This window comes from Ovis canadensis, chromosome 5, assembly GCF_042477335.2.
Source record: "Ovis canadensis isolate MfBH-ARS-UI-01 breed Bighorn chromosome 5, ARS-UI_OviCan_v2, whole genome shotgun sequence".
Classification (NCBI taxonomy): domain Eukaryota; kingdom Metazoa; phylum Chordata; class Mammalia; order Artiodactyla; family Bovidae; genus Ovis; species Ovis canadensis.
This window is the reverse complement of record NC_091249.1, coordinates 54968648-54980307: the sequence shown is the minus strand read 5'-3', so window position 1 is coordinate 54980307 and position 11660 is coordinate 54968648. Positions and strand designations below refer to the sequence as shown.

General features: G+C 37.6%; 1 protein-coding gene across 1 annotated transcript; it reads left to right on the top strand.

Moving 5' to 3' along the window:
* Positions 1-1330: 1330 nt before the first annotated feature.
* On the top strand, positions 1331-2269 carry OR2G6 (olfactory receptor family 2 subfamily G member 6). The gene has a single exon (XM_069592866.1). The coding sequence runs from the start codon at positions 1331-1333 to the stop codon at positions 2267-2269; it is 939 nt and encodes a 312-aa protein (XP_069448967.1).
* Positions 2270-11660: the final 9391 nt, after the last annotated feature.

The following is an 11660-nucleotide window of genomic DNA, read 5'->3' as shown; positions in this document are numbered from 1 at the left end:
AATTTGACTACCACCAGTTTAACATTTATTCCCATTATAATAATAAATTATAAATTTTTATTAATGTTTACAGGTGTTGAGCAAGGAGTATGGAGATGAAAGTAAGTAAAGATGAAGAAACTAAGCTGTTTCTTCTGGTACACTAAGCAGTTAACAGTAATCATTTTTAAATGAAGATATCATAAGTAAATATTATTTTGAAAATTTGTTTTTATTATTCAAATATTATGTACTAAAATGTAATGTGTTCAAAGTAAATTTTCAAATGAAATAATAAACAATTAAGTGAATATAAGCAGCATTAAATTATTTCTAAAATACTTTTTCAACTATTGGATTTTAATAGAAAAAGGTATGAAAATTTTAAGTGGAAATACTTATAAAGGAGAGAGACAAGATAAACTACTTCTCTAACTCATTTCTAAATACTTGTAAGCTACTCTACAATAATCAAAAAATGTTAAAAATTATTGGAAAGGAGGTAATTGAAGAGAAGGAGGTGGGAAGTGAAGAAGGAACCATGGAATAAGGTGTGTGTGAGTGACTGCTAACTACTGGGTCTTTAGTTAAAAATGTCCGTAGCTCAAACTCTGTGTTAAGTCAACACCAGTGTCCAAACCAATTAGTGGGTATCATGGTGATGCTACTGTTATTTTCATCTAGTCTCTTTCCTCTCTTCTCAAGACCACCCACCTCTAAGAGTTGCCTTCTTGGCCACATTGGTTCAAACTTCTTTCCATGCCTGGGATGTCATCACTTCTTGCATCTAACCTATATTTTCTCCACATATAACTGTTATTTTCCCCAATGTCTCCTCCACATTTGTCTACCATTGGATAATTTTTTTAGAAAACAATAGCAGACTCTTCTAGGAGTCTGCAACCACTATTGATAGAATCAGTCAGTCAGTTCAGTCTCTCAATCGTGTCTGACTCTTTGCAACTCCATGAATTGACAGAATAGAGTCTCACAAATGCACATTACTAAATTTACAGAGATGTCTCTGCTAGATGAAGGATGTCAAGCAGATGATACCCTTTCGGATTAGGAATGAAAAGAATCGAGCATTGTGATGGTGTCTGTGTTAGAGTTCTTCCTATTAGGGTGGCATTTACTTCAAGGAAACATGGGGAGAGGTATTTTCTGTCAAAAATATACATTGAGAAAAATATACATTGAGGAAACTGCTATCATTCTTCCACAACATGGTTGAATGTTGTAAGAGAAAAATAATCATATTGGAAACAATTGCAGTTTACTAATAATATTCACCTCCTCACTTTCTATCTCCAGAGTATAAACCCTTTTATGAATTGAAGTCTGCAAGATAATGGAAGAAAGCAACAGCAGCTCTGAAAAAGGGTTTCTTCTTCTGGGATTTTCTGATCAGCCCCAACTAGAGAGAATACTTTTTGTTATAATTTTGCTCTTCTACATGTTAAACCTACTGGGAAACACTGCCATCATTTTAGTTTCTTACTTGGACCCCAAACTCCACACTCCAATGTACTTTTTCCTCAGCAACCTCTCTTGTGTAGACATCTGCTTCACCACAAGTGTTGCCCCACAGTTGCTGGTTACTATGAATAAGAAAGACAAGAACATGAGCTATGGCGGATGTGTGGCTCAGCTCTATGTAGCCACTGGGCTGGGTTCCTCTGAGTGTATTCTCCTAGCGGTCATGGCTTATGATCGCTATGCTGCTGTCTGCCGGCCTCTGCACTACACAGCCATTGTGCATCCTCAGCTTTGCGCATCCCTGGCCAGCACAGCATGGCTCAGTGGCCTCATCACCTCCCTTATTCAGTGCTCCCTTACTGTACAGCTGCCTCTTTGTGGTCATCGCAAATTGGACCATATTTTTTGTGAGGTGCCAGTGCTCATAAAACTGGCCTGTGTGGACACAACTTTCAATGAAGTAGAACTATTCGTGGCCAGTGTAATCTTTCTCATTGTCCCTGTGTCACTCATCCTAGTCTCCTATGGCTTTATAACGAGAGCTGTGTTGAGGATTAAATCAACAGCAGGGCGTAGCAAGGCCTTTGGGACTTGCTCCTCCCACCTGCTTGTGGTCATCATTTTCTATGGGACCATCATTTTCATGTACCTTCAGCCAGCTAAAAGTAGCTCCAAAAACCAGGGAAAGTTTGTCTCCCTTTTCTACACCATAGTCACCCCACTTTTAAACCCCATTATCTACACTCTGAGAAACAAAGATGTGAAAGGGGCCATGAGGACACTGGTAATGGGAAGTGCTTTCAGTTCATAAATGGTATGAGCTGTAGGTATAGTTTTAGTGGGTTGGTTTTAGTTTATGGATTATTTGTTCTAAGTGCAATTTTCTTATTCAATGCTGTAAGGGATAGTAAAAGACACAGAACTCTACAAGAAGCTAATATTCTTGAGCCACAATAGTGTTTCACTTTTTCCAAACATTCTTCTCATGAAGTCCAAAATTCTATGCTCTATCTAGAGAAAACTCTTTGCTCTTCCTCCACTATGCCATCAACTTTCATACACAAATTATTTCACCGTGGAATACTGGTCTACTTGGTAAATCTCAGCTTATCTCTAAAATCTAAAATAAATTTTACCTGTACTTCTTGAAACTTGATCCATCTAATCCTCTGGGTAAAACTGGTTCATAATATATGTTTCCTTAAACCATAAAGCATTCTCTCTCTCTCTAATAATATAGAGACCATTTTGGAAATAATATATGACCACTTTCCCACAATGCCATTTTAAACCAGAGACTGGACAAGCCTTATTATATTGGCTCATTTATATTATGAAAAATATAAAACAATTATGATACATTGATAACATTTATGATGTAAATTTTCACTATATTATTTTACTAAATTGATAAAATAAATAATATTTCATTAAACAGATCAGTCCATATATAATTTAGAGTTGTTCCCCTTTTCTTTAAAAGGATTAGAAATTGAGTGAAAGTGACAGAGTGTGTGTCATTCTGTCTCTTTCTCTCAAAAAGAGCAGAATTGATCAATTTATCAATCTCCAGTATTTTAAGAGAACTGTGCAACTAGAGAGAGATTAATTTAATCTACATATTAAGTTCACTTCCATCTTTCATAATAATTTCAAAGTAAAAAAAAAAACATGAAAACAATGAAGACAAAAAATCAAATTCGTATGTGACTTAGACTTAAGAAAACTGAGGCTCATTTAAATTCAGTTGGTTCTAGAATATTGCTGTTAGTCTACAAATATTACAGATAAAGTTTGGAGCTGTTCTTACTGCCAAAGCCTAGATTGAAGGCAAAATGGCTGCACACAAAAGGGAAAAAAAAAAAAAAAACCATGTAGAGAATTTTCTGAGTGAATCAGTGATGTCTCTGCAAACAACCTCTGTCCAATTTACATCTATCTAACATCTTTATAGGAAATAAAATGACTACTGTTTAACAGAAAGAAGAATCATAAAAGTCTGATTGAATTTGTCTTCTGGAAGTTTCTTAATGTGAGTTCCCCACTCAATAATGGAAGGAAGAGTTGGGAATTCAATTGAACATGTTTTTAGAAATGCATGCTTTCATTTATAATGCCCAAGGAGAGAAGATGTTCTGTAGGAAAGCTCATACTTATAAAAACATCACTTCTTTATACCCAGAAAGCACAACACAGGAAAGAACATACATATGTCAGAATCTAAATAAATTTAAACAAAATAAAGCCCCTATGACACAAAATTTTACAATTAATAAAGCATTAAAAAAATACAACAAGAAACAGTTAAAGTTTTTTCTGGATATTTAGGACTCTGAATTACCATGGTGGAGAGTCCAGACTCTATGCTGTGAAACATCTCTACTAATTCTAATACCCTGTGGAGAAGAGAAATGTCATCCTTGAGATCCTTAGTAAGGGCTACGACAAAGTGCTGGCCAGAAGTCTCCCAGGAAATATCTGTAGATGCTCATTCTCAAGGGCATGTGTGGGAACCTAGGTTGGAGGCCTTGAGGATGACTCCAAACCGAACCCCTCTTCAAGTGCCACATGGACGATCTTCAAGGACAGCAATAGTTGCTACCATAATAAATCAAATAGCTGTCAAGAAATACTTGGCAGCCAATCTCAGGAAAAGAACTTAAAAAAAAAAGAAAAGAATAAACAGCTGAAAAATGAGAGGAAAAAAATGTATGAAGTAAAGGAAGTAAACAATAGATAGGACTACTGTGAGAAAAAAAAAATGCAAGGACAAAATAACAACAAAACCAACACTTAAAGGTAATATGAAAAAAATTTCTCACCGGAAAAAGTAAAATTTTTATGTATTATTACTTAAATGCTAACATAATTCATAAAAAGGTATATATATAATGAAATAAAGAGAAATACACTATTTTCTACAACCAAAAAATAATAGGCATAACTCTTCAAAAAGAAATCAATAAATAACATGAGTGGTAACACATATGGAAAGAAAAATTAATAAAAACTCTCATTATTAGATGAAAATGTAAACATATTTGAAAAAACATGCCATTATTTTTTCTTCATTAATTTAATGCAGGGTTTTCTATGATAATATGTTTGCATTGATTTTGCAATATACAATTCTAACTATATTTTAAAATTTATAATTGTTAGATAAAAGATGACCAGACACCCAAAAAATGTTTAACGGGCTTTCATGGCGAAGCACTCCCGGGTGGGGTTCCTGGACCGGAACGGGGCAGGTCGAGGAAATCCGCAGGCCCGGACGCGTTGGAAGTTTTTTTATATATGCATGTTGTGAGGGATGGCTGGGCTAGCAGATGGGGGTTTGGATAGGCTGCTGGTTCGTGGCGTCGCAAGCTGATAGGTTTCTCTATGTGGCTGGGGTGGGGCGGCTTTAGCTGGCGGAGTGTGCTGTCATTGGTCCCTGGCATCTGGGAGGCTCCCTCCGTTAGGGACTTAGGAGGGGGTGGCTTGTCATGGCAACTGGCGAAGTGTGCTGTCATTGGTCCCTGGGATCTGGGAGGATCCTCCGTTGGGGACTTTCTCGCTGGCAGGAGGGAGAGGAGGGGCGGCCCATCATGGCCCCCGGGGTCCGACCTTACAATAATATTCTAACTTTTCCTATAATGATTGAATAATCTCAAAAAAACCCATGGTTTATTTTTTAAAATTTCTCCATAGTTTGCTCAGAGAAGGCAATGGCAACCCACTCCAGTATTCTTGCTGGGAGAATCTCAGGGACTGGAGAGCCAGGTGGGCTGCCGTCTATGCGGTCGCACAGAGTCAGACACGACAGAAGCGACTTAGCAGCCATAGTTTGCTTTCAGTTTTTCTGTTGATTAATAACTGGTGTAAGCATCAGTTCAGATCAGTTCACTTAGTCGTGTCCGACTCTTTGCGATCCCATGAATCGTAGCATGCCAGGCCTCCCTGTCCATCACCAACTCTCGGAGTTCACTCAGACTCTTGTCCATTGAGTCAGTGATGCCATCTAGCCATCTCATCCTCGGTCATCCCCTTCTCCTCCTGCCCTCAATCCCTCCCAGCCTCAGAGTCTTTTCCAATGAGTCAACTCTTCGCATAAGGTGGCCAAAATATTGGAGTTTCAGCTTTGGCATCAGTCCTTCCAATGAACACCCAGGACTGATCTCCTTTAGAATGGGCTGGTTGGATCTCCTTGCAGTCCAAGGGACCTCAACAGTCTTCTCTTCACATTTGTAGTCTGTTTATTGTTATATATTGATAAGGCACTTTAAAAATATATGTATATTTTATTGAAATATAGTTGACTTACAGTGTTTCAGGTGCAGAGTAAGGTGATTCAATTATACATATCAGTTCAGTTCAGTTCAGTCACTCAGTCGTGTCTGATTCTTTGCGACCCCATAAATCGCAGCACGCCAGGACTCCCTGTCCATCACCAACTCCCGGAGTTCACTCAGACTCATGTCCATCGAGTCTGTGATGCCATCCAGCCACCTCATCCTCTGTCATCCCCTTCTCCTCCTGCCCCCAATCCCTCCCAGCATCAGAGTCTTTTCCAGTGAGTCAACTCTTTGCATAAGGTGGCCAAAGTACTGGAGTTTCAGCTTTAGCATCATTCCTTCCAAAGAACAACCAGAACTGATCTTTAGAGTGAACTGGTTGGATCTCCTTGCAGTCCAAGGGACTCTCAAGAGTTTTCTCCAACACCACAGTTCAAAAGCATCAATTCTTCAGTGCTCAGCTTTCTTCACAGTCCAACTCTCACATCCATACATATATATGTATATTATTTTGAGATTATTTTCAGTAATAGGTTATTATAAAATATTAACTAAGGTTTCTCATGCTGTAAAGTAAACCTTTGTTGCTTGTTGCATATATATTTTTAAGTAAATATCTAGCATTTTATTCATACTAAGTCAAACATGTGGATTCAAAATGTCATAAATTTTTTAGTTAGGCAAAAATTCTTGAGTTTTAGAAAATGTATATATTACACACACACACACACACATATATATACAGAAACTTTTCTATTACACTTGATACAGGCTTGAGAAAGAACATCAAAATAAAGAGACAGATTGGAGAATGTAAGCAAAATGAAATGGGATTATTGAATATGAAATAGAAAATGTGAAATAAACTAAATAAAAGTAAAAGATCATCACATAATGCAGTTGTTTTTAAACATGAATACTCATTAGAAACATATCTGGAAGTCTGGAGAAAGAAGGCAATACTTGAGCATTTGTATTTTTCAAAAAATTCCAAGAGAATTCTGGTATGCATCTGGACTTTAAAAAGTGATTACAGGTTTTTCTATGAAATGGTAGTTTTGGTGATATAGAGTTCTATTATTTTTTTTTATTGACCAGCCTGGCGTGCTACAGTCCATGCAGTCACAAAGAGTCAGACACAACTGAGCAACTGAACTGAAATGAATCATGATATGACACTGTTAAGTAACAGTTACACAATCACAATAGTAATATATGTTTATCAGTTCTCACAATCAATAGCCAGATAAAACATAAAAGGTAATTACAATTGTAAGCCATAATGGGAACACAATTCAGTTCAGTTCAGTTCAGTTGCTCAGTCACATCTGACTCTTTGTGACCCCATGGACTGCAGCACGCCAGGCTTCCCTGTCCGTCACCAATTCCTGGAGCTTGCTCAAACTTGTGTCCGTTGAGTTGGTGATGCCATCCAACCATCTCATCTCTATAGTCCCCTTCTCCTCCTGCCTTCAATCTTTTCCAGCATCAGGGTCTTTTCCAATGAGTCATTTCTTCATATCAGGTGACCGAAGTATTGGAGCGTCAGCTTCAGCATCAGTCCTTCCAATGAATATTCATGACTGATTTCCTTTAGGATGGACTGGTTGGATCTCCTTGCAGTCCAAGGGACTCTCAAGAGTCTTCTCCAACACCACAGTTCAAAAGCATCAATTCTTCAGTGCTCAGCTTTCTTTATAGTCCAACTCTCACATCCATACATGACTACTGGAAAAACCACAGCTTTGACTAGACAGATCTTTGTCGGTAATGTCTCTGCTTTTAAATATGCTGTCTAGATTGATCATAGCTTTTCTTCCAAGAAGCAAGCATCTTTTAATTTTATGGCTGCAGTCACCATCCACAATGATTTTGGAGCCCAAGAAAAGAAAGTCTGTCACTGTTTCCATTGTTTCTCCATCTATTTGCCATGTAGTGATGGGACCAGATGCCATGATCTTAGTTTTTGGAATGTTGAGTTTTAAGTGAGCTTTTTCATTTTCTTGGCCACCTGATGCGAAGAGCTGACTCACTGGAAAAGACCCTGATGCTGGGAAAGATAAAGGGCAGGAGGAGAAGGGGACAACAGAGGATGAGATGGTTGGATAGCATCACCGACTCGATGGACATGGATTTGGGTGGACTCCGGGAGTTGGTGATGGACAGGGAAGCCTGGTGTACTGCGATTCATGGGGTTACAAAGAGTCAGACATGACTGAGTGACTGAACTGAACTTGCACTCTCTGCTTTCACTTTCATCAAGAGGCTCTTTAGTTTCTTTTCTCTTGTAAGGGTGGTGTCATCTGCATATCTGAGGTTATTGATATTTCTCCAAGTAATCTTGATTCAAGCTTATACTTCATCCAGCCAGCATTCCACACGATGTACTCTGTATATAAGTTAAATGATCAGGGTGACAATATACAGCCTTGATGTACTCCTTTCCCAACTTGGAACCAGTCCATGATTAACTGAACAATATAAAATAATTGCATACAATTTGGGAGGGTCAAACAGAGTTATGTGGTAAGTGGAAGTACATATATGCATATGTATTCCACCCAGGAAATCTATGTCTTTTGGTTGGTGCATTTAATCCATTTACATTTAAGATAATTATTGCTATTCATGATCCTATTGCCATTTTCTTAGTTTTTGGAGTTTTATTTTCTGTAGGTCTTTTCCTACCCTTGTGTTTCCTGCCTAGAGACATTGTTTTAGCTTCTGTTGTAAAGCTGGTTTGGTGGTGCTGAATTCTGTTAATCTTTGCTTGTCAGGAAAGCTGTTTATTTACCTATCACATCTGAAGGAGAGTCTTGCTGGGAAAAGTATTCTTTTTTGGAGGGTCTTCTCTTTCATCACTTTAAATATATCATGCCATTCCCTTGTGGCTTGTAGAGTTTCTGTCGAGAAATCAGCTGATAGCCTGTTGGAAGTTCCTTCTTATGTTGTCGCTTTTCCCTTGTTGCTTTTAATATTTTATCTCTGTATTTAATTTTTGTCAGTTTGATTACTATGTGTCTCAGTGTGCTCCTCCTTAGGTTTATCCTTTCTGGGACTCTCTGTGCTTTCTGGACTTGGTTAACTATTTCCTTTCCCATGTTTGGGAAGTTCTCAAGCTATTATCTTTTCGAATATTTTCTCAGGTCCTTTCTTTCTCTGTTATGTGAATATTGATGTGTTTAATGTTTTCCAAGCAGTCTCTTAGGCTGTCTTCATTTCTTTTTATTCTTTTTTTAATATTCTGTTCTGTGGCAGTGAGTTCCACCATTCTGTCCTCCAGGTCATTTATCTGTTCTGCCTCAGTTATTCTGCTATTGATTCCTCCCAGTGTATTATTAATCTCTGTTTGTTTTTCAGTTCTTCTAGGTCTTTGGTAAACATTTTGAGCATCTTCTTGATCTTTCCCTTCATTCTTTTTCCTAGATCCTGGATCATCTTCACTATCATTATTTTGAATTCTTTTTCTGGAAGGATGCCTATCTCCATTTAGTTGTTATTCTGGGATTTTATCTTGTCCCTTCATCTGGGGCATAACTTTATGCTTTATTGTTGTTATTAATTCTCTGCAATATGGTTTTTATTTTGGCCACTGTGAGCTGTGAGACTGCGCTTTTTCTTGCTTCTTCTGTCTGCCCTCTGATGGATGAGGCTAAGAGGCTTTGTAAACTTTCTGATGGGAGGGACTGGTGATAGGGAAAACTGAGTCTTGCTCTTGTGGTCAGGGCCTTGCTCAGTAAAGCTTTAATCCAATTATCTGCTGCTGGGTGGATTTTCACTCCCTTCCTGGTAGTTGTTTGACCTAAGTTGACCCAGCTGTGGGGTCTATGGGTTTTATGGTAGAGTTAGTGACAAACTCCAAGAGGGTTTATGCCAAGGTGTACCCTCCAGTGCCCCAGTTCCTGCAGTAAGCCCCCGCCAAGTTATGTCTCCACAGGAGACCCTCCAACACTAACAGGTAGTTTTGGTTCAGTCTCTTGTGGGGTCACTGTGCCTCTCCTTTAGATCTTGTTATGCATAAAATTTTGTTTGTTCCTTCCAAGACTGGGGTCTCTGTTTCCATCAGTCCTCTGGAAGGATAATCTAATCCTGCTGGCCCTCAAGGACAGATTCCTTAGGGGTTCCCAGTCCCTTTGTCAGATTTCCAGGCTGTGAAGTCTGATGTGGGGTTCAGAACCTTCACAATACTGTGAGAACTTCTTTGGTATTATTGTTCTCCAGTCTGTGGGTCACCTACTTGGCAGGTATGGGGTTTGATTTGATCATCATGTGCCCCTTCCACCATCTTGGTGAGGATTCTTCTTTGTATTTGGGCATGAGTATCTTTTTTTGGTGGGTTCCAGCATCCTCCTGTCAATGGTTGTTCTACAGCTAGTTGAAATTTTGGTGCTCTAGCAGGAGGAGATGAATGCACATTCTTCTACTCCTCCATGTTGAACAGGAATTGGTAAGACACTTTTAGAAATGCAATTGTCAATAACAAAGACACATAAGTAGATTTACATACATTACCAATTTATTTTCCAATTTTATTTCCATTCTAGCCCCATGGAAGGGGCAATCTTGCCTATCTCTGTGATAATTACATATTGAAATTGCTTTTAACCTGTACAATAAAAAGGGCATAATGAACAAATAGTTCCAACATCCTTCCATGAAGCAAGAGATGTACTTTTTAGAATAATTTTTTAAAAAGCTACATATATTGGAAATACTGAAGAATTTAAGGGAAAGAGAAATATAGGATAAGATTTAAAAAAAAAATTGAGGGAAACCATAGCACAAACCTAGCCTAAATATTAAGTCAAAAAATGGAAACATTTTGAAGTTTATAGATACAGATGCAGGAATTATTAAGCAATTCATCCAGGATAATTTGTAGAGGAGCTGAGGATCATGATGACTTCCATCCCAAATATGTACCCCTCCTCCCCCCACCCCCCACAAAAGCTGTTTAAGGAATAAAAAAGAAAAGAAAAAAAATTATCATGATGCTCAGGAGATAAACTGTAGTTATGCCTTCATATGACACAAAGAGTCTCAGAAACAATAGAGGAAAGAAAATAATACTACTACATATAAAAAAAGAATAAACAATTTCCTCATATTTAAGCAGAACCAAACTCACCAAAGAAATTAAAATAAGAAAAATAATGAAATGAGGAAGATAAAAGAAAAAGAATCATTAAATACCAAAAAAAGAGTCTAAATACAGTAAAAAATTTTTTTAAAATACCTTCAAAAGTAGTGGGAAAAATAAAAAATAACTAAACACCTGACTTTCAAAAATATTAAATTTAGAAAACATAGTAATAGGACTCAATAGAAGGAACACAGATGAGGAAATGTTTATCAAATGGAAGATAAAGTCTATAAATGTTCCCTGAATATTTTGAAAAAGGAAACACATATATATGTATATAATAAAAATAAGTAAACATAGATAATATATGTTATATATAAATAATGTATAAATTATATATAGATAACATGAGCTTCCTCCATGGCTCAGTGGTAAAGAATCCACCTGTACTGCAGGAGACACAAGAGACTTGGGTACGATCCCTGGTTCAGAAAGATCCCCTGGAGGAGGGCATGGCAACCCACTCCAGTATTCTTGCTGGGAGAATTCCATTGAATTTCATGGATGGAGGACTCTGGCAGGTAATAATCCATAGGTTCACAAAGAGTCAGACACCACTGAAGCTACTGACCACACATATACATAACATATATATTTACATGATATATATAATAAATGTTGAAGAAGCAGTAGTGTTGATCATCTCTCTCTTAAAAGAAAACTACACTAAAAATAATTCTGCTTATTTGTGTGACTTTTATTTGCAAATTTCTATGGTCTAAATATTTCCACCATGGTAAACTCAAGTTGCCAATGCAATATCACTGACTACAGAATTAGGA

What these genes read in the sequence shown, in the direction of transcription:
- OR2G6 (XM_069592866.1), top strand. Translation starts at nt 1,331, where the DNA reads ATGGAAGAAAGCAACAGCAGCTCTGAAAAAGGGTTTCTTCTTCTGGGA.